The 24,097-nt window shown below is 39.0% G+C and overlaps 1 protein-coding gene and 1 long non-coding RNA gene across 2 annotated transcripts; both read right to left on the reverse strand.

Annotated features, from left to right (window-relative positions):
- Nucleotides 1–6,283: 6,283 nt before the first annotated feature.
- On the reverse strand, nt 6,284–7,096 carry LOC110170495 (uncharacterized). The gene is made up of 3 exons (XR_008633082.1): nt 7,022–7,096; nt 6,586–6,892; nt 6,284–6,518 (listed from the first exon to the last, which is right to left on the reverse strand). It is a non-coding gene; the product is annotated as an uncharacterized LOC110170495 (long non-coding RNA).
- A 3-nt stretch (nt 7,097–7,099) lies between these two features.
- Nucleotides 7,100–13,329, reverse strand: LOC129407191 (collagen alpha-1(XII) chain-like). Its single transcript, XM_055160281.1, has 7 exons — nt 13,284–13,329; nt 11,362–11,397; nt 9,645–10,238; nt 8,966–9,223; nt 8,579–8,863; nt 7,218–7,306; nt 7,100–7,132 (listed from the first exon to the last, which is right to left on the reverse strand). Exons 1-7 carry the CDS (start codon nt 13,327–13,329, stop codon nt 7,100–7,102), a joined length of 1,341 nt encoding a protein of 446 aa, XP_055016256.1.
- Between the last annotated feature and the right edge of the window lie 10,768 nt (nt 13,330–24,097).

Here is a 24,097-nt window from a genome sequence, read left to right on the forward strand (position 1 = left end):
GGAACAGAGTGTTTTCTGTCTGAGAGAAAAACTCAGCCTAAATATGCAGGTTTGTGTGTGAAACGTGTCAATGAAACAAAACACAACTCCAGGTTTTGCGATGAGGAAACAACATTATAACAGAGATCAGAAAATTGTGGGGTCCCGGGTTTGTATCCCTGAGCATTCTTTATTTATTTATTTATTCATTCTAATCAATTATAGAAAAAGAAAACTACATCCAGGCGTTTTGTCTACCTTTATATCTTTGGTAACAGTGCAAATCTGTTGTGTACGTGTGTTCCAGTGATGCTTTTCCTCTTTAATCTGGCCTGGCAGAGGGGCCCTGTATTTACTGTCAGGGTGCTCGCCTTAGCTACAATATTTATAGCTTTGGTCCAATCTGTGCCCCGTCCGGCTGCAGGGAGAAGATAGGGGCTTCCAATACAAGCGCACACAGCATCCAGTGCAGATCACGACAACCACAGCCAACGATAAGAAAAGGTTAGAAAAGGCACTTAGAACGAGGGGTCAGACTAATTCTCTTTTAACCGTTTGAGAAATTGACTTAATACACACATTTAAAGGTCCCGTATTACGCAAAAATGACTCTTGTGAGCTTTGAGCCATGTGAGAATGTTGTTATCAAATCAAAAACAGACCTGGAGTTGTGTTTTGTTTCATTTGTTTCATGCTGAATTATGTATTTAATAAATTATTGTCAGATTTTTGACCAATGCAGCTGGGGCAAGCGTTCAGGAGCAGTGGGTATCCATGTCCAAATTAGGGCTGTTGCGGTTAGGGTTTCTCCTGCTGTGCGGTATATCGGCTCAACTGCACGGTATGCGATGATACCCGTAGATTATGTATCACCACATAAAAAAACATCTGGGTTATAATTAGGTCTGATCAAGTGGTAACGGAGGGAAACAGGGGCAGATTTTTTACATTCAAATAGCTCTTATTCAGAAACTAGAGGGACTATTGAAATAAGTAAAGTATCAGAATGTAGGAAAGAGTTAACACTCCAACAGGGTAAAGTTAAACCTGTGATATTCTTTCAAGTTGTTGACAAAAAATTTAAAAACTCATGTCGGTAATGGAGGGAATGAAATATGCAGCACTTTTTGGGCAATAAATACAAACAGCGATAACTACCAGTTCTCACTTACATATCCTTAACAAACTGGTTTGAATATTCGCTTCATATAGTTTTCTACCATATGGTACAAGATTAGATTGAAAAACCTCTTACTTTTTGAGTCATGAGATTTTTTATTAAGAAAGGTCATGGTAACGGAGGGAAAAGTAACGGAGGGAAAATTGTGCAAGCAAGTAGAAGGTGCATGATTTTACATAATTTGTCAGTTTTTTTCTTCTGAATACTTTAATATTACTTCAAAATGAAAGGAAACTATTTGTATAAAATATGTCAGTCCTTCCAAGCAAATTTTTATCATTTTAAATACATAAAAAAAAAAAAAAAATCATGTACCTTCGTCAACAGTTCAAAGATCAAATAACACAAGATATGATGAAATACATCCATTTATTTACATGATTTGCAGGTCTTTGAAATTTGGGAAATAATTTTTGTTCCATGTTGCATACATGGTCTATTTAAAACGTATGTAACTTTAGAACCAAAAATGACCAAAAATGATACAGAAAAAAGTAAACAGTTTCATAAACTAGAGTACATATGCTATCTGTTGAATACATTTTTATTTCAGATGCATTAACTTGAATTTTTGGCCTTGCTGTTTACTTCTGCTTGACTGGGCCCAATTATCTTTAAAAAGAAAAAACTCAAGAAGTTAATGTACAAATGAAAACAAAATTAAGGTTTTTGGATTAACAGTGAGGTTGCCAGTCATTATTATTCACAGAGCCCATTATAACATAAAGCTCACGGGAGTCAATTTTGCACCCTCACTCTCATGTAACAGATAATACTCCCTACAACTGTACAACTCACCCTTATGTAACAGATAACCCTGTCCTGTCAATCATCATATCACCTTTGCACTGTTTTTCTCATGACCTCTTGTATAGAGCTGAGATACTTTTTTATTACTTATTTTCTATTTAAAATTTACCTTTACATTTACATTTATATAATTTTTTTTCTTATTTGACACTGGTCTCTTGCTCTTTTTTGCTACTTATTTTTAAAAACATATTATTACCATTTATAGTTTTGCTCTTTGTTATTATAATATATTGTGATGTGTGAGCTCCTTTGTCCAAATAATTTCCCTTGTGGATTAATAAAGTTTGTCTAAGTCTAAGTCTAAGTATAATACGCAATAAACATTTATGAAATCATCTTGAATAGATACAATAGGCGGAAATGATCTCCAGAACTTTATTTACATTATCATTAGAAAACAAAACATGTAATTACACTGGATTTTATGAATTCAGAATCAAGGTAAATGTAATCAATAATGTATATTCTTGTATTTATCATTTTAATAAAACCTAAAGGGCCCATATTACACTGTTTTCTGATCTGTTATAATTGTGTGTAATATAGGACCTTTAAATACAGCGTTACACATTTGATAGACTTACAAAGTGAAGCAAATATTAACACTCAAAACCGTAAAAATAACTTTACTTTGAAACCATTTTACTACAAAATCAACAAAAGACATAAACATAAACAACACAAATCTATGTACAGTATATTTGAAATAAAGTAACATAACAATATTATCACTTTTGGTCTCACGTCGTTAAAACATCTCAAACAAAAAAATAAATATTTGTCATTATAAAATATTTGTGCTCAGTATCCAGCCCCGCGAGGCAATCTTCAAAAGTTGTCATAGCCTATTTTTTACTACTTTTTGGCAAATAATAACACATCTGCATCTTGTATTTTGTTGATTTTATTTTATTTTTTATGATATTTATATGAAGTATTTATATTTACATTTAAATAATTATATGACGTATTTATATTTGCCGCCAAATTTTCGTCACCTGACAAGCTTGAGATCAAACAGTGACAGTCAACGCACGTGCAGAGTTCTGTAGTGCAGTTCAAGACAGCAAAATGGCTAAGAATGAAAAGTTTTCTTAAGAAAGAGAGTGCCAAGTTTTCAAAGAACAGTGGATGACCGATTGTTTTTTTGTTCAGTGTAAGGAGTGTCCAGTTTGTCTGATATGTAAAGAAAGTGTGGCGGTTTTCAAAGAATATAATCTGCGTCGTCAGGCTCATACAATTCTGTTATACGGCCGACCCGACCCCGGCCCCCATCACAGTCAGGAGCCATAATGTGGCCCCCAAAGAAAAAAGCCTAGTGACTCCTGATCATATGCAATGGTGGTCGATATCGGGTATTATACTTTCAATTGTCCATCCATCCGTGAATTGACCCATTTAAATTGCGATTGGGACCTGGCCCTATAGAGGCTTTGCATCGTCACGTGTCCCCCATGGCAACGGTAACTACGCCGCCATGATACCGGGCACGCTATGCCATTAACTTCAGTAGCATCGGAGAAACATGGGCAGGTTTTGTTGTGTATTTGGTTGTTCTAGACGCTCTGAAAGGGATAAAACGATTCGTTTCTTCATGTTCCTCTGGAAATTACTCATCAGGAAAAAAGACATGGATTATGGCTACAGAATATAAACTGTGAGATTTCCTATGGTACCATCAAGACACACTCACGTCACTTTCATCAAGGTATTTGCTATTTAAATTGTTTCATAGCTTATTTAATGAGAGAAGCACATTTACTGAACTAAAATGTAAAAAGAAAACATTTGGCAGGAGAAACTGTATCTTCCAGCGCACATATAAACATGTCACTCGTCGTAGGACCCATGTTTTCTTTATTGCCTTGCTTATCCACAGCTATGTCTTCTAGAATTAATCACTTTTTTTGAGCAGATCTTTCTAACGTTCTCGAGGGTCTTTTCATGGCCGATTCTTTCGAGGTTCGGCTCACAGACTCTTCAACTCGTGCGTCATGTTGATCATAGGAGCCCAGTGTGGGTTCGTTGAATCATAAACTAGTGCGGGTTTTCCTGGATAAATTTATGAAATTTTTGTTCAGTAAATGTGCTTCTTTCATTGAATAAGCTATGAAACTATTTAAATAGCAAATACCTTCGGTTGTCTTGATGATGTACCATTGGAAATCTCTTCGCGGTTTATGTTCTCTAGCCATAATCCGTGACTTTTTTTTCGATAATTTCCTTGTTTGAGCTCCTGATGAGTAATTTCCAGAGGAACAGTGAAGAAACTAATCGTTTTATCCCTTTTAGAGCGTCTAGAACAACCAAATACACAACAAAATCTGCCCACGTTTCTCCAATGCTACTGAAGTTAATGAGTGCGTATACATGCACATCAATAACCCGGTTATTAGCCATATCCCGGTTATGTCAGTATTCGGGTTACTGCGTATACATGCGCACTGAGAAACCGGGATACTCATATCCGCGTATATATGATCAAATGGAGTATCCCCGGTTTCTTGACATAATCTTACAAATGCGCAAGGCGCAAAAATTAACTTAAATCAATTTCATAAACCAGGAAAAATACAAACCGTGAGCTCCTTTAGCATAAGAAGCTAAGGAGCTACGAGATCTCCCACAATCCACTGCGCAGATTCTTCATTAAAATCTTCTGCATAAATAAACTCAACTTTACAACATATAAACCAGAACCACTATAGAGCTACATCAGCCCGTTTGATAATATAATTCAGCTCTGATCACATTTGTTTACGTTTTACAGAAACGAAACTTAAGACTGCATCGCTAATTAACATAAACTGTTACATTAGCAGTGATAAAAACAACTCGCTCCTTGTGCCTCTGATGTGGTTCAGCTTCTTTTGGACTAAATGACACGACTCTGTGGATTATGTGTGTTATTTCTGTGACAGAAGAGGTGCTAATGATGGTAAGTGTGTTCCGTGCATATAGAGTATAGGAGATAGTTCATGTTTTAGCTTTTCAGCGTCACACGAGTGCAGGTCGTACGAGTGCAGATTGTACGTGTGCAGGTTTAGCGCAGCTTTTTATTTTACAGTCATTTCACTCGTTTGGTCACTTCATTTATTTTGGTCAATTTATTTATGTGACTACTGTTGTGGTGAAAGGCTGGAAAGTGTCTTTTGGACGCATGCGCACTCAACTTTATGTTGCAGTAACCGGGGTACTGCGTATACATGACACAAGTAACCCGGTTACTATCGGAATAAACCAGCTACAGTAACTCGGTTTCTAATAACCGGGATACTGCCATAACCGGGTTACTGAAACCGGGTTACTGCGTATACATGCACCATCAAGAAACCGGAATACTCAAAAAACCCGATCATAACACTCACTCACTCACTGACATAGTGTGCCCGGTGTCATGGCGGCGTAGGGACCGTTGCCATGGGGGACACGTGACGGTGCAAAGCCTCTATTGAAGACCCAGACACTAGGCCATGTTACAGGCCAGTTCTGTGGAGAGGAGAACCTACTCACAGTATGAATTAAGCTGGGTTCAAATTAAGAAAAAATATCTGAGTCAAATGCACCAATGAAGAAAATATTAATATTATAAAACCCAAGACGTGGCTCATATTGGCCTTTCACTGAAGATGGAGATGAGCAGATCGCCGTTGTCCAAGTCGTTTCCATATTTTGGCCTAAATAAAAACATGTTTAGTACTGGTTTAATACAATTTACACAATTTTCTGATTTGTGTTTTAATGTTGTTTCCTCATCACAAACAAACCTGGAGTTGTGTTTTGATTCACTCACACGCTTAACACACCCGCCTTGCATATTTAGTCTTAGCTCTTCTATCAAGCATAAAACACTCTGTTCCACCTTGTGATGTCATATAATACAGGATATTATAGGAAGTGCTCCACTGTGTTTTTAAACTCCATACACCTTCACTAAAATTGTTTGGATAATTTCAGCTCTGGACCTGCCAATCTCTGCTGAACTAAAAAAAAAAACACCACTTGATGAACAGTAATAACAGTAATAATAAAGGGTTACTCAAACATGTATGAATGGATCAAAACACAAACCTGGGTATGTTTTTGATGAGGTAACATCATTGTAACATGGCGTAAAGTTCACAAGAATCTATTTTGTGTAATACAGGAACTTTGAAGTCATTATTTAGCCCTATTGTCGTTCCTGCCTTATTGAAAAGATAAATAAACACGTTTAGAGCTTTAACACCTTCAAGACACTGTTACATCAAGGAAACACTCACCCAGACACACAAACATTCACACACCACTGTACATAGACACTGGGGGCGAGGGAGGACTAAGTGTCTTGCCCAAAGGCACAACAACAGCATTCATCAGTGGGAGGTGGTATCAATACTGTTTTATGTGGGAGCAGGATTCTAACCTCTGAACTTTGGATCAGAGTTGTGGTCTGGTCTTGTTTTTGTCCTGTGTTTTACCTGGCAGTAGAAGTACAGTGCAGTGGTGGAGATGAGCAGGATGAGAACATGGATCCCGGCTCTCAGGAGCAGGTCTGAGTCTGCCACTGTACAGATGTTAAACATAAATATAATCATAAAACAAAGGATCTTCAAACAGCTAAAGAACTATACCTCCACGGCCGATGTACAGGGTCACGTTCTTTAGGATTTTACTTGAATTAACTTCACTGTAACCACAGGTGTAGTTCCCTGTGTGTTCAGGACCAAAGGCTGTGAACAGGAAGTGTGCAGAGTGATTGACAGATGGCAGGGTGTAATTCCCACTTGGAGCCAGCAGGTGGAAAAAAACCAGAGTAGAATGGTTTATCTAAAAAGCAGGAGACACTGAAGTCTGCACCGGACCTCACAAGAGCCCTGTGCCCCCTGGACTGAAAAACTCCCTCTGAGGAGACCAACGTCTTGACACCAGGGTAGAAGTCTGTGGAGAGAAAACTGTCATGAAATAATCAGCAGATTATCGTGCAGTTTCAAAAATATAGTTCTGGGATTATAGTCAACCATGTAATCCACATGAGCATTTTTATAAATGTTACAATATAGTACAGACCTGAGCAGGTCAGAAACACACTCTTGTTGTCCTGGGTCCTGTTGGAGATGAGACAGTCTCGGAGGACAACTCTCCTCTTCACACACTCAGGGTCCAGCCACCAGAAAGGCCCTTTATCAGAGTAATAATAAAATTTAACTGCCAAACCACAGCCCAGTTTTTGACACAGAGCAGAGCCCAAATCCAAATCCCAAACTGAAGTCGTCACTGGTCTCCATTCGTCCTGGTGCCTCAGATGCAGGACACCACGACAGTGAAGTTCATCGAGCCACAACGTATCATCATCTGGACACAAACAAAATATACAGTGAATATAAAATGTGAGTCTTGACAGAAAATAATGATTCATTCAATGTAATGAATAAAGAAATAATCACCTTAAACATTTCATATTCTAAGTAAGTCTTTATTTCTATAGCGCTTTTCATGCAGACATTTTGTCACAAAGACACTTTACAGAGCATTATTCATTCACTCTATACCTGGTGATGGTAAACTACTATTGTAGCCACAGCTGCCCTGGGGCAGACTGACAGAAGCACAGCTGCCATGCAAATAGGCCATCAGTCCCTCCGACCACCACCACCATCACTCATGCACACACCACTTTTATACTGTGGGTGAAGTGTCTTGCCTAAGGACACACAACAACAGTTGTGCACCAGTGATAATTTCCACCTGGGCAGGTTCATTGATTGATTGTATTTAACTGACCTTGACTATCAACTGTTCTTCCTGGAGACTTGTAGCATGTTTTGGGTTGATGGGGGAAACACGGGGAGAAACGTGTAAACCCCACACAGAAAGGCCCTGGTGACCCGGGAATCGAACCCAGAACCTTCTTGCTGTGAGGCATGAGTGCTAGCCACTCAGCCTGTCTAAAGTCCAGTGTGTACAGGGTAAACAGAACTGGTGACAGTACAGTCCCATGTACCTCTGTGTCAGAGGTGCTGTGCCCCAATCAGACAAACAGAGATCCCCCAGTGAGGTAATCTAGTAATCCAACTAACCAGCAGGTATTTTTATTGCTTGTATATACTTGTCTAGATCTTTGCATTTTACGGTGAAAATCCATACAGTAAAAAAAGTACAAAAAGAGTATTAAAAACACAGTATAACTGCCGATTGTTGTCAAAACAACCAAGCTTTAATTTTTGAGGTTCTCAAATGCTAATGATTGTATAGATTTACTGAAATACCAAGAGTTTAAACACTGAAAAACAAGACTGTACACATTTCACAAGTGTTTGTTAGTGTCAAACTACAGTGAGTAGAGAAACCAACACAAATCTAATATTTAAGCCTGCAATTAATTTTTAGAACTATGAGGAAAAAAAGATTCCTCAAGCTAAATCTTATTAGTATTGTGTATACTCATGTTATAATTAGTATTAGTAGTATTTGTATTAGAGCATGTGTATATGGTATATCCTGAAGGTAAACATCTAGAAAAGATGATGACAAGATTGTATTTCACAATAACATAGAAATCAATCATTTCTCCTTCAAAACCAAATTACGCTGTAAGAATCTGGAACAGAATGGAGGGCGTGTTACCTGTGCAGGTGATGTTGGCAGCAGCTGAGCAGAGCGTCTCAGAGCTCTCACAGTCCTTCAGTGCTGCCTCTGCTCCACTGCAGTGAAAGGACCTCCCCACAACAGATCCCTCTGTAATCAGCGCCCCCTGGAGGTCAGACACTCCTCCACAATCCAGTTCCCTGCAGATTATTTCAGCCTCAGTCTGACCAAAGCCCTCTGCACACACTGAGCTCCACAACTGGTCTGTGTGCACCTCCAGAGAACCAGAGCACCGGCCTGGACCACCGCTCAACCGCACCGAGTCTGAAAACCACAAACAAAACCACGACAAGTCAAGTGAGGAGCAGGAGGAGGTGTCTGGGGAGAGGGAGGAGGAAAAGGGAGAACTAGGATGTAGAGCTGTACCTGGTTGTGTAGTTAGATGTCTGGTCACAGACATACTCACTCCAGACAGCATTGCAGTGATAAAGATTTGATAAGAAGTGTTTGGCTTCAGGTGGAGGAGCTCTGCAGTCCTCAAGTATCCTGGGACAGCTACCACCTTTGTGTGAGGTTTTGTTTCTAGAAGAAACATCCACAACTCACTGTCGCTAAAAGTCCATGAGACACGAGCTCTCCTCGGCTGAACGTCGAAGAAACTCAGAGATTCAGGCTTTGGCAGGTCTGAAAATAGAAATGAATTTTGTCACTATCCACAAGAATCTACTGCAATACTGTGTTTAATTAGTGAACATGCTGCATGGAGAATTACTCTGCATGTAAATGTTTTACATTCACTGGTTCAAAAACAATGTTAAATATTTTATTGATAAACACATTACTCGTTTAGTGACTGTGTGTCACTAGTAAAGAGCAAACCCAATGGCAGTAAAGACAGAAGGGCTCTCTATGATTCTGTAAATGTATAGCCCCCAAACTCCGACCCATGATGCCTTGGGCCTCTGTTAACAAACACTGATCAACTAATTATTTACTAATTCTTCTATTTTGTGATTGTCATTAAGTTCTTAATAGTAAAACTCAGAGCTGCAGTGACTTCAATCACACACAGATGAAAAAGGAGCAAGACGAGGCAACAACTCACCCAACTTCTGTTTGATCCAACGACAAAAAGACTGAGTTAAGTCTCTCAAAGTGTTTGGAAAACCACTAAAGTCTTTTACAGTGTAGACTTCAGTTTTATCAAGACCCATGCCAATGTCCTTTAACTCACTGTAATCTGCACCTTTAACTCCAACTATAAACAGTTTTGCATTTTGTCCCCGAAAACGCTCAACAGTGTTTCTGTTTATGCCCGATGAGTTCCTGTCACTGATCACAATCAGAGCAGAAGGGACACTGAATATAGCTCCTTGGTCTGTGTGGAAAATTGTTTCCACAACAGATTCCACAGCGTCAGTGGTCAGGTCTCCAGGAGAAGCAGGACTTTGTGAGATCTTCCTCACTGCACTGACCACAGAGGGCAGATCGTGATAAGTGTTCAGGTAAAACTCAATCTCAGGTTTTCCACCACACTTCACCAGAGCAATCTGAACCGAATCAAGACCAACCACACCGAGGATCTGGACCAGAGCCACCAGGAAATCCTTCACTTTGGAGAAATCTTCTGAACTGATGTGGTTGAATCCATCCAGAAGCAGCAGCACATCAGCTCTGTGGTCCTCACTCAGAGAGCACTCTGCACAAGACAGGAGACTAATCAACACAACTTGGACTAAATTAAGGTTTAAAGATGTATCATAATTATGTTATATTTTGGTCATGGTTAACAGCAAAACTGAACTAAAACAGCTTTATAATTGTAAATATTTTATTGACTTCTTGTTAAATAAATAAATAAATAAATAAACAACTTTATAACATTGACAGCACAAAATTAATAAAATAAAATCAACGTCAACTAAACACTTTCAAAATAAAACAATCTGCACTGATGAACTGCAGAACGAGCCTTATCGTGAAAAGGTTTTAAAATGACAATGCACTAACTCTGGGCACAAACACATAAAGCTGCCTGTCCAGAGCCACAGCGACTTCAGCTGATTTTTATGGCCTAAGTCAAGCACTGAATGGAGCATTTCACTTTAAATAAATGAACAGAACATGTAAAAGAACAGAACAGACCAGCTGTTAATGCAGAGTTTTAAACACAGATGAGCTCTCACAAAGTTATTCTAATATGCCACATTATGACCGGCAAAAAATAAGAACTAAATGCAGCAGAAGACAGGAATTTATGTGACTTTTTTTTTTCTTTCTTATTACATTGCTAAGATTGTTATGTCCACTTTAATAGCCAGTTTTAGAGAATAGACTGTTTAATTTTTAATTTTAATTTTTAATTTTAGATAGGAGGCAATATTTGAGATCAGGAGATGAGAGGTAGGAGGAGAAGTGGAGAGAGACACGGATGACATGAAAGAATGAAGGGAAAAAGCAAAGGACAGATATATGTTACACAGAGTTCAGGTGCTTCTGGAGACGTGTCTGTAGAAAACTAGTCCATGTGAACACATGAAACGTGATAAGAAGACAGGTGTAAATGTCCCAGGGAGCAAGAACTCACAGAGTGGATTTTGGAAATATAGAACCTTCTCAAATGACTGAGAACCAGTGTTTGGACTGCTGCCTCTGCAAACTGTCCTTATGTGGGTGACACCTTTTTAAACTTTGTAATGTGGGTGACAGTGAATTAACCAGATCTTCTAATCCATATTACAGGAATATCCCAGGACACAACACCAGACAAACTCCTTTCTAATCTAAACTTGTCCTTTTTGAAGCAGTGAGGAGGTATGTACCTGTTTGAGGGTTCTGTGTGATCTGAGCCCAAGTCCCTGAAAAACACACAGATTAGATGAGTCTCAGTTATTTTAGACCATTGATTGTGTTCAGCATGAACTGTGATAAACCTGTGATCAGCACCATATTTCACATGTTTTCTTCCCATCAGTCCACTTTTCTAACTCACTGGTTTGACATTTTGAGCATCTGTACAAACTGATACTGTATAAATGGACACAATAAAATGGAATGGCAAATTAAAGGTCTTATTTTACACAAAATTTCTTCTTGTGTGTAATATGAGCCCTTTAATCAGAAACAAAGCAAGAATATATGCCATGGTTTGGAGGATCTGAGAGTTTTGCCAGTTTTTCCACCACTGACACTATAGGCCTACTCCACATTTTAATTTAGTAGATCATCAATACAATAATTTTGATATTATCTTTTTTAATAACTTCCAACCTACACTCAGCAAGTTCTGCACAGCTTGCCTACCCTGGTTTAGTCCAGTTTTTGTCCTGGTTTAATACAAGTTTAGTCTTGGTTTATTACTTTTTCTTGAACATTTATCTCTTTGTTTATTTCCATTTTGTGTTTCATTGTCAGATTTTCATATTTTATTTTTGCTGTTATGATATTTGGCAATATGTGTCATGTTTTTCTTTTAAATGTGACATGCACGATCATAGATATACTCTGTGAACACTCTGATGTTCACGAGCGGCTCTGCTCCGCGCGCTCCGCTGATCTGGACCCGCGCGCGCTCCGTGACAAAAATAAAGGTCACGTGTGAGCACTAAAACGAGTCAAATGGGCTCAATATTTCACCAAACTGCTGCAGAACACTGGAAGACGCCAGGACAACTCGAACATCTTGTATCTGTCACCATAAGAGACACTTACACCCGCAAGCGGCAGTGAAGGGTCTTTTACCCACTAAACCTGTTGCTTAGTAGAGCAACATTAACCTGGAACATGTGGCCACACTAACTCATTATGAAGTGCGATTTTTACACTTAAATTATTGCCACTTGAACTTTAAAATAAGAAATTTAGATTTATATAATAATTAAGATATTATAATTTTTTTTTTAAAAAAATTTAAATTAGAAAGTTGAAATGACATTAAAATGAGCACTCATTCTGATTTTTTTTAATCATTTGACAGCACAAAAAAATAAAAATAAAAATAAAATAAATAAATAAAACTCATTCATACACTTGTCTAACGTCTGTGTGTCTCTCCACCATGTTTCCTCTACAGGTTTCTAATTATGAGATGAATAATAATTAACAGTAATAAATAATAACAATCAGCAGTGGAGTGGTAATCGGGAGACACAGGAGATTTCTCTTGATGGGAGAGGAGTGCGGCCGGAGGAGCGGCTGCAGCTGCTCTTCCCGCCGGCCGTGCGCTCCCTCTCACATCTCTCATGTGACCCCAAAACCTCAGAAAAGTTCCTCCAGAGCAAACTGCTGTGTCAAGGCGCTGTTAACGTCAACTAAACACTTTCAAAATAAAACAATCTGCATTGATGAACTGCAGAACGAGCCTTATTGTGAAAAGGTTGTAAAATGACAATGCACTAACTCTGGGCACAAACACATAAAGCTGCCTGTCCAGAGCCACAGTGACTTCAGCTGATTTTTAGACCTAAGTCAAGCACTGAATGGAACATTTCACTTTAAATAAATGAACAGAACATGTAAAAGAACAGAACAGGCTCTCTTTCTTTTTTCTTTTCTTTTTTTTTTTTTAACAACCACTCTGAAAAATAGGGCTGGTGGATTTCTGATTGGACGCTGCATTGCAAACTCTCCCTGTAGATTTCAGAGCCCACTCCGCCATAATAACAATTAAAATTATAAAAATGCTAACAAATAATAAATATATGTGTAAGTAGCCTATAAAAGATGAATAAAAGAAAAGTTTTACCAGAGCAGCAGAGCAAAAGGACAAACACCAGACGTCCAGAATCCATGTGTAGAATAGAAATAAACCAAGACCAAACCAGGACTGAACCAGGTCTAAACTAAACCAGGTCCGACTATGAGCTTGTTATGTGTTGTTCTTATCTGATGTCACTTCCTGCGTGTGACATTCAAAACTTATCTTTAAAACATGTGGAACTTTTTCTGCATCTTCAGATAATGAAAAAAAGCTGACATATATGTTTAAATAACTGTGTAGTGATGATCTTTAAGGCCCATTTACACTATTTGCTGATCTGTTATGTTGTTGCTTCATCATTGTGTTTTGTTTCCGTCACACAACGCACAAACGCTGCAAATTTAGGCCGTGTTCTTCTCTCAAATAGAAAACACTCCATCCACTCCTCCACTGTGTTTTTAAACTCCATACACCTTCAGAATCATTTGGATAATTTCAGATCTGGATTTGCCCGTCTCTACTGAACGAAAGTCAAAAAGCAATGTTGTGCCAACTCAAGTTTACCACACTTTCATAACAGTTGATCTCATTTTAATCATCAGTGCAGATCAGAAGTGTGGATGCTCTGAGCAGCTTTCTGTGGTTTTAACTTCTCATGAAAGATATAATATGATATGAAGCGGCTGCATGTTTCTGATGGTATCTCTTCTCAGTAATTTCACAGTACAAACTATAATGTGGAGATGTTCTGTGTATTGACTGTCATTATTTAGTTTGGAGCAATGAGATGCCAAAATAAAATACTTAATATTTTATTTGAACAAGAAAGCCCAAAAGGACACTGCACAAAATGTGACTACACAGCTCTCATATCCAAACTTAGGTGTCACAATGGACCCAGATCTAAAACTTGATCACCAAATTAGTGCTGTTTTAAAAGCTACTTTTTTCCAGCTAAGACAACTGGCCAAAATTAAACCTATTTTGTGAACGCAACACTTCGAAACTGTCATACATGCATTTGTGACGACTAGATTGGATTATTGTAATGCACTTTATGTTGGTGTCAGCCAAAATGCACTTTCCCGGTTGCAACGGGTCCAAAACTCAGCGGCTCGACTTTTAACTGAAGAGCATCTCACCTATTTTAGCTTCTCTCCACTGGCTCCCGGTGTTTTTTAGAGTTGATTTTAAAATTATTTTATTTACTTTTAAGTGTTTACAAGGCCAAGCGCCCTCCTACCTCACTGACTTGATCCACCCTTATGTCCCCTCTCGCACTCTCAGGTCTGCAGACCAACTCCAGCTCACCGTCCCAAAAACTGAAGGTAACTTTAGTCACAGCCCAGAGAAGTGCACAGGACAAGCTGTCACGATCACAGTGGGGCACGAGATGTCATTGCGCTGCCTGCAGTGTTCCACAGTATAGCATTAAACAGCTCTATTTTACATTTATTCAATTAGAGGTAGTTTATAGCTCCAAAATACATTGAAGAGCAGGTGTTCTGACTGTAAGCAGAGTAGCTTAGGCTACGTTCAGACTGCAGGGCTTAATGCTCAATTTGGATTTTTTTGTGAAATCCGATGTTTTTGTGAGGTCGTTCACATTTCCAATTAAATGCATGTTGTATGTGACTCCAGTGTGAACATTAAATGGCCCAAAAGTGTCCCGCATGTGCACTGGAGACACGATGACGTCAACCGCAGCGAGCGTGCTCTGTGTTTACAGAAGTTGTCCAAACATGGACTCGAGCATTGAGCACCTGGAGATTTTAAAGTTCCTCTCGCACCGGAGCCAGAACATGAACAACTTACTTGTTTTAAGGAGATTGAGAAGGAAAAGGACGAGGTTTTTGGCCGTGGTGTTTTGTGGGGCAGTGGCAGCAACGTCCCTTGAAAGGAACATGTGGATTTCGAAACGTAGCCAAGAGTGGTGAGTGGTGATGTGCTTCGCTTCAGTGACACAGAGTTCATTAACAATTTTCGCCTACTTCAGTGCAGAATAGTGACGTTTGTGGCTTGTTGATAACGTGTAGGTCGGATGGAATGCGCTTTGGCCATTCAGCCTGAAGTCGCATGTCAAAAGGTCAGATATGTATCGGTTTCAGGAGCACATATCCAAGTGGCCTGGGTTGTATTTGAAAAAAATCGGATCTGTGTCGTTCAGACTGTCATTAAAAAATCAGATACAGGTCACATAGGGGCCAAAAAATCGGATTTGGGTTTCTTCAGACTGCAGTCTGAACGCAGCCTTAGTCTGGTTTGGTCTCCATGAAGATAAAAATAATGCCATACTGTGAAACACTCTGAAAAAAACAATAACATCTCCAGCTGTTGACGGACCCTCCATCAGAAAAGTTACACAATACATAATAATTTAACACCCACATACATCAAACTTTTCAGTCTTGTACACATCAGATACTTATTTTCAGTAAGATTTAGTTTACTCAAATACTAAATAATCTGACTAAAATCCCCCTGTTTTTGGTTTGTGTCTAATGTCAACAAAGTGATGCGAGAAAATCAAAGCTGCTCTTTTCCTTTGGCACAGACAATTTCTTATTTTTGGAAAACAATAACCTATTTCATACATTCATGTAAATAAACTACAGAGAAAGTTTCAGCTATATCTCTCTTCATTTTCTCTCGAGATGGACAGAAATAAGTTTATAAAGTCCCCACTATTTTCTGATCTGTGTTATAATGTTGTTTCCTCGTCACAAACAGACCTGGAGTTGTGTTTTGTTTCATTCACACATGTTTAACACACAAATCCTGCGTATTTAAACTTTTTCTCGCAAACAGAAAACACTCTGTTCCACCTTGTGATGTCATGTGGTAATACAGGAAGTGCTCCACTGTGTTTTTAAATTCCACACACCTTCACTAGAATCATCTGGATAATTTCAATTCTTGCCAATCTCTACTGAATTGAAAAGTAGGTACAAAGTAGCTGTTAACCTGAAAATTACCGCTTCATGACATCACCATCATCATCAAGGTGGAACAGAGCATTTTGACTTTTGGAGATGTAGACAGATGAATAAATCAGGATTAATGAAATGTGTGAATCAAACAAAACATAACTTGGTATGTTTTAAAGGAGGTAACAGCATTATAACCTGGCTTAAAGCTCACAGGAGTCAATTTAGTGTAATATAGGACCTTAAGAGTCATCAGACTGATTTTCTTCACATGGCAAATGATTCATACTTCTTGTACTTCCCCAAAATTGTCAATAAGATTACTTACAGTAACCATCTATGCTGTCACCATAAACAGTGACTCTGCTGCACAAACATTGTCATTGTCTCACTGGTTTAAAGATTAGCTGACTGAACTGACTTTTATTGCATTGCCCACTCCCTTTTGAACTGGAAATCCTCTTAAACATTAACATTATCCAGCATTCTTTTACAGTTCTCCATGTTGTAATGTTTGCCTAATGGCACACAGGCACTTGCTTTGCAGAAGTAACTGACTACTAATTACTCCTTAAAGTAATTTAATTACTACTATGATTACTTTATTTCAAAAGTAATTTGATGACTGATACTATATGTTACTTTATATTTTATAGACACTTTTTGTGATAGAGCTGAATGACATGCACAGTCTTCCTTAACACCAACATTTGTGTTGTTTTGGTTCACAGCTGATCTCCCTCTGACACCGTCTGTGCTTCTGTTTCACTTTTTACTGTTTTACACTTCATAACACGCATTTGTATCAGAGAAAAAGTACTGAATTATAACTGTTACTGCATTATTAAAAAAGTAATCTGATTCCAGTAATCCCTTGCTTCATAACTAGTTACTGCCCAACAGCAGTTTATAATAATAATACTAATACTAATAATAATAATAATAATAATAATAATAGATTTTAATATATTACATATTACACTTACAAACAAACTGAAATTTAAAATGTGGCTTTACAATTTCATGTTTTTTTCAAAAACTTTCATTAGTTTTTGAAAAATTACATAATATAAATTTAAAGAATCACAAAGTTTATATCTAGTTTTTCTTTTGGCATATATATATATATATATATATATATATATATATATATATATATATATATATATATATATATATATATATATATATATATATATATATATATATATATATATATATATAAACTTGATTAAAAAATGTGAACTGTTCCTTTAAGACCTCAGTGGGAGGAGGACGTGACCTGCTTTTCTCCTTACCTGGCTCAAAGTATTGTCACTTCAGGTTTGATCGGTGGCCTTACAGGTAGGCACACACTTTTTGTTATTTTTATTATAAGTAAAAACAAAACTAACACATACAACAAAGTAAATATAGTGACAATAAGGAAGTCATAACCTCATCACATTGTCCTTATGCTATCAGTGACTGTGTTCCTGTGTTGTTGTTTTTTTGTGCTGCTTTTAATTGTAGGACCAGTACAACTTTTGCCACTCTTGTCTTTCAGAGAAATGCAGAGTGCAGAGTTTATCCCTCCAGAGCTCTCTCAGGGAGAGTCCTACCATGTCTTCTGCAGCTACAGCAGCACTGACTACCAGTGGACACACACTCTCATCCAGCACCTGGAGGACAGGGGCTTGAGGGTGTGTGACCATGAGAGGGACTTCACTCCAGGACGTCCCATCTTAAACAACATGTCTGAGTGCATTCAGCAGAGCCAGAAGGTGCTGCTGATCCTGAGTGAGGAGTTTGTGAGGAGCCGCTGGTGTTTGCTGGAGGCCAACATGTCCATGTTCAGAGACTGTCTGCAGAGGAAGCCCATAGTGCCAGTGCTGCTGCAGCGAGAGGTGCACATCCCTCTGCACTTGGCCCACCTCACCTACCTGGACATTCAACAACCAGACTTCAGACAGCAGCTGCTCAGGGTGCTGTGCACACCTAACCAGGAGATGCAGAGCTGCACTGTGGTGCCCTACCAGCCACCGTCCCTCTACAACGGCAAGAGTCTCGAGCCAGTGATTCCTGTCAATGAAGAGCAGCTCAATGAGTTCTCCTGTGGAGAGTGGAATGACACAGTGCCCCAACAGCTTCGACTGATCATTCAGGAGCCACAGCGTTATCGAGAGGCCATTGAGCTCATCAACACTGTCTCTCAGACCAAAGTTAAGTATAGGACTCCCTGGTCCCAAGGCATGTACCAAGGCTGTTTGATCGCAAGGATATTTTTTTGTGGTACGTTAATAACAGCTGTGTTGAATGTACCAGGTGTTCCGACATCACTAGCAGTACAGATTCCATGTTTTGTGCTTCTAGGTTTAGTGGCATTTTGGGTTTTTTATAAAAGTATATCTTTCAGAAAACAGGAGCCTAAACGTGTTATGCATGAGCTGCAGAAGGCCATCGGCCAGGCCAACAGCCTCCTGTTTGAGGAGCACATCCTGATAGGCTCTCAGTCCAACTCTAAACTGCTCCTGGTTTATGTGAAAGTAGAGGACTGCAGAGAAACACTGTGTGCTCTGTCCCAGGACCAGGACCAGGACCAGGACCAGGACTTCTTTCATGCAGCCATAGAGGAGTACTCCTGTGGGTACGCCTGCTGTCTTGCTAAAAGGTACTTCCCATTTCAAACCACCCCCAGCTCCAGTCACCTGAAGGGAGGAGTGTGCTTCTGTCAGTACGTCACCCATCAGATCTCTGTGAAAAACACCAACCTTAACTGCTGTAAAAATCTTCTACCCCCATTTTGACAAGTTTATTTTTGTAAAAATGCAATGCATGCAAATATTAATGTGTGAAGTCACCTTTTTGTTTAAAAAAAAAGAAAGAAAAGAATAACATTTCAATTATCTCAATAATGTGTAAGAAAACATTCCAATAAAGAGATAAATAAGCTGCATGTGTGATGTTACAATGGGGTAATGTTGAAGTTCAGACATGTTTCTTTTTCACATACTTTTAGAACAATTTCAATTCAAGAATACATGTCAAGGGGGAAGCAGTGGACTCTGACCATACAGGAATCAATCACAACAGAACTCGGACTAAGATAATGAGGACAGAACACTGTTATAAGGAGATAAAAGCTGATAAAAAACTGATTTTACACAACTTACCTTCTTTAAAGTAAATCAGCAGTGTTCAAGTGCAAAGAAAACGGCACAAACAAGAAATGTGCCATTAGGTACTCAATTTAAGTAAAATTAGACTTAATGATTCATTTTGTCAGAGTAAATTAGTTATTATGATTAATATTTATCACTAACTGGAGAAAACAGACATGCCTCACTGTAAGAGCAGCATTTTCTATTTTTCTCATTAATACGGTACAGTTTGAACCCAAAATTGTGTGATCAAGTCCTGCCCTAACCCTTAGATTTTAGAAAAGTAACTGTATTATAAATACTGTGATGACAAACGACTAAACGACTAAGGGATATCTCAAAATGTGTTTTCAGAATACATATTTTTGGCGCATGTATTCAATTACTTCCCACCACATGATCAGTGACTTTGAAGATGTATGTCGTTACAGAATACTGAATACCTGCGTTAAAATGTACTTTGTAAAGCATTCTGATACATGGTCCATTTAAAGTACTGCATTCTGAATACTTAGAATACTTTTACATTGAGTTGCCTTTAAATTGTAGCTTTATGTTTATTTCAAATCATTTTCTATCACTAAATGGATGAAAAAATGCCGTACCACAAGAGCAGAGTTGTGTATTTTTCTCACGGATTCTGTATTTATTCCTTTGATTTTAGAAAAGTAACTGTAATCTGAATACCACCAAAGAAAAAGGACTTTCCACACTATAGGGCGCTCTGGATTATAAGGCGCACTGTCATAGAATGGTCTATTATCGAACTTTTTTCACAAATAAACCAGACCGATCTTTAAATGGAAACACAACAGTTGGATGGGTCAGTCGGACTTTGTTTGTGGCGTTCACGGTGACTCTGGGCTTTGTTCAGTTGTGGCGTGTAGGGAGGGTGTGTCTGGGAGCGCTGGATTGTCGGCGTGTTCGCAGTGACTCAGTTGTTCAGTCGTGTCTAGAAGTGGCACATTGCACTCGCTTTTTCGGTTCGTTCCTCCGTTCCGTTCCTCGTCTGCGTGGAGTGATGAGTGTGTTTTTTGCCGCGCGGTCGCTGTCTGCTCTGTGTGTGTTTGCGTGCGCTGCGGTTGGTGCGGTTTTGTAGTTTACTGAAGTCGTGCTGGGACACCCGAGTGGATTCGTGTATAGGGCGCTCTGGATTGTGGGGCGCGCTGTTGTTTTCTGATGGGGTTGGAGGCTTAAGAGTGCACCCGATAGCCCGGAAAATATGGTAACTAGGGGCGTTGTCACGATATCCAAGTCTCACAATACGATATTGTCAAGGTATGAACTTCGCAGTCCGATATTTATTGCGGTATTGTGGGAAAGCTCACGATATGGTGGCGAGGCTCACGATTGGGGATGTAACGATATCCAAATCTCTTGGTACGATATTTTCACAATATACATCTCACGGTACGATATTTATTGTGATATTTTGTGGAGGTGGAGACTAACAAAACTGTTAATATGCAACTTTTTCCTCTTAAAATGCCTTGACGAGGCTTAATCCAAAGATCTAAGACTTAAAGGGATAGTTCGGGTTTTTTGACATGAATCTGTATGGCATCCCCGTCAGCAGTGCCGTGCATCCACACTGACTTTACCTCTAAAAGCGGCCGGTGAACCGAGATCCTGGCCGGTTTTGGTGCTGAGGAAAGTAGTTCGGCAAGTTGGCTGGGGACAGTCTAATAAAGCGTTTTTCTTCTCAAAACAAAATGTGTTAAAAAGAGCGATACATTTGCACCACAAAACCTCCGTCCTCTAAAAAGTCAGACCTCATAATCACTTGGCGCTATTTTCTCTCCGTACGTATTACTGCGCGCGGCCGTCAGGTGACAGCCGCACGCAGAGCAATCATTTTCTTCAGTTGTTCGGCAGTGTTTACTTGTTCAGACCGGTGACCGCCGCGGCGCGAGAGACCTCATGTCAGAGCTGGCGTGATAGGTATATAAGTTTGTATAAGATACATAACTATATATCTAAAAAATGGTGCAAACTTGCGATTTTCCGGGCTGTAACAACAAAAATCTGTCTGAATCTCCACACAAATTTCACAGTTTTCCTGTAACGGACGTATATTCAGGTTCAAAAAGATCTCCCATTGGCTCTGTGCTAAAATCAATTTCTTCATCATCGGTGTCGTAAGCAGACATGTTGTCGCTAACATTCCGAGCAGTTAACAAAGTGAAACAGGCGCGGCTGTCACCTGGCGGCCGTGCGCAGTGATACGTATGGAGAGAAAATAGCGCCAAGTGATTATGAGGGCTGACCTTTTAGAGGATGGAGGTTTTGTGGTGCAAATGTATCGCTCTTTTTAACACATGTTGTTTTGAGAAGAAAAACACTTTATTAGACTGTCCCCTGCCAACTTGCCGAACTACTTTCCTCAGCACCAAAACCGGCCAGGATCTCGGTTCACCGGACGCTTTCGGAGGTAAAGTCAGTGTTGATGCACGACACTGCTGACGGGGATGCCATACAGATTCATGTAAAAAAACCTGAACTATCCCTTTAAAAGTGCTTAGAACTGTTATTTCTTCTTGTAATCTACATTGAAATGGAGCAAAGGATCATGGTCTATGTAGTTCCCTCTGTTATTGCTCTTAACTGAAGCAAAGACAAGTGTAATTCATTGATATATTGTGATGGTCCACGATATTATTGTGAGAACTTTGACGATACGATATCACGATATTTCGGTTATTGTTACATCCCTAAAAGTAACTATACCAGAATGCAGTTACTCAAAATTAGTGTTCTGAATTTGTGTTCTCGGTACATGTAATCAGTTAGTTCCCAGCACTGTTTACTGATACTGTTCCTTTAAGACGACAGAGGGAGGAGGAATTCACCTACATTTCCTATAATCAGGTTCAAAGTGCAGTCTCCTGTCATTCTTGGTTTATCTGTTTTGCGTCAGGTAAGTGAACTGTCTTCTTTTATCATGAACAAATTCAAATGTTGTATTTTGCCAACATTTATTTTATTGTTACTGTTAATGGTCCCATACTACACAACATTGACTTGTGAGCTTTACACCATGTTATAATGTTGCTGCCTCCTCAAAAACAGACCTGGTGTTGTGTTTTTTTTCATTCACACATGTCTGAGTAAACCTGTACTTTAGTTTGGAGATGTAGACAAAGCTTTCATCTTTAGTTGAGTAGACATTGGCAATTCCAGGGCTGAAATCACCCAAATGATTCTAGTGAAGGTGTAAAGAGTTTAAAAACACAGTGGAGCGCTTCGTGTATTACCACATGACATCACAATGTGGGACAGAACATTTTCTGTTTGAGAGAACTTATCTAAATATGCAGGGTTTGTGTGTTAAACATGTGTGAATAGAACAAAACACAACTCCAGGTATTTTTATGATGAGGAAACAATATTATAACACAGATCAGACATTTATATTTCACGTCATAAACCAGGGGCGTCAAACTCATTTTGGTCCGGGGGCCGTATCCAACCTACTTTGATCCCAAAGGGGCCGGATCAGAAAACTCATGGCATATAAACCCCAAAAATAACAATAAGTTCAAATATTTGTGCAGAGAAACACAAATCTATTACAGAAATCTTTTTTAATTGATGAACTCTTTCTTTTACAAAATATTATAATATTATGAACAAGATGAAACTTTAAGAAAAAATGCAATTTCAACACAATGTTTTAATTAACTTGTATGCAAATAGGAATATAGTCAATTTTTTGGGGAAAATCCTGCACTCTGCATCCACTTTTCTTATTTTTGACATTTTTCTGATGAGGGTGTCACGGTCAACAGTCAAAACGATCGTCCTTTAAGAGCGTTTGGAAAGAGGCGAGTCTTCATTTGTGCTGCTCTGGTGGGAGGGGCCACGTACAGAGACGCTGGAGATGTTGCTCTGCTCAGTGGCACAGAAAATTACCAATATTTTAACAGAAAATCAGCAGAGGGCCGGATTAAAGGTCTTGGAGGGCCGGATCCATATGTTTGACACCCCTGTCATAAAGTATTTTATTTATTTATTTATTATTTTATCATATTTATCCCCCAGTGCGATAAACATTTCATTGTCCATCATGAGTCATTCCCAGAGCTCCTGGATGTGATGCATGTTACAACTAGTGATGTGTCCTCTGTGTCGAGGCTTCGAAGCGTGTGCAGAGTAATCCAGGAAGGCTTTGGTGAAGTGCGTATCAAAGCTTGTATCGGTGATGCATGTGGTGACGCTCGAAGCCTCGCGAACCGCCCGTACCACGTGACTGGTTCAGGAAGTTCGTGGATTTGGCGTGCGATTTGAAACATAAGGGCCAGTGAAACGCAACGGATTCCCCCTCACATTTTGTGGTTTTGGGTTATTCCAAGTTTGGTGCATTCTTTTTGAGATTCTTTTTTGGTTTGTGATGGAGCCAGCAAGAAAAATAATATTTTCACCTGTTTGAGAACATTTTGAACTGATATCTCCTAAAAAGGTATATAGTAATAATGACGTCATTAAATAAACAATTGAGTGACATTACGTGACATGTTCCCTATCTCCAATTTGTCCCTACTTTTTCTTTTAACCCAACGATTATATCATGAACATAGACTCCATGATAATAAATTCACAATTTTATGCTGACATCACAAACATTCAAATATTTAATCATTCATTTGTTCAATATAAATCCATCAGAACCACGATGACCATGTTGATTCTACTATTCTCACTCTGCCTGTTATACATTTTTTTGGCCACTTGATGAAGCAGTGGAGCAAATGAAGCACCTTGACGCATCAGCTCAAGAGTCGAGCAAATGGAT

This window comes from Boleophthalmus pectinirostris, unplaced genomic scaffold (genome assembly GCF_026225935.1).
Source record: "Boleophthalmus pectinirostris isolate CB_2022bp ecotype Guang Dong unplaced genomic scaffold, ASM2622593v1 HiC_scaffold_3, whole genome shotgun sequence".
Taxonomy (NCBI): Eukaryota; Metazoa; Chordata; class Actinopteri; order Gobiiformes; family Gobiidae; genus Boleophthalmus; species Boleophthalmus pectinirostris.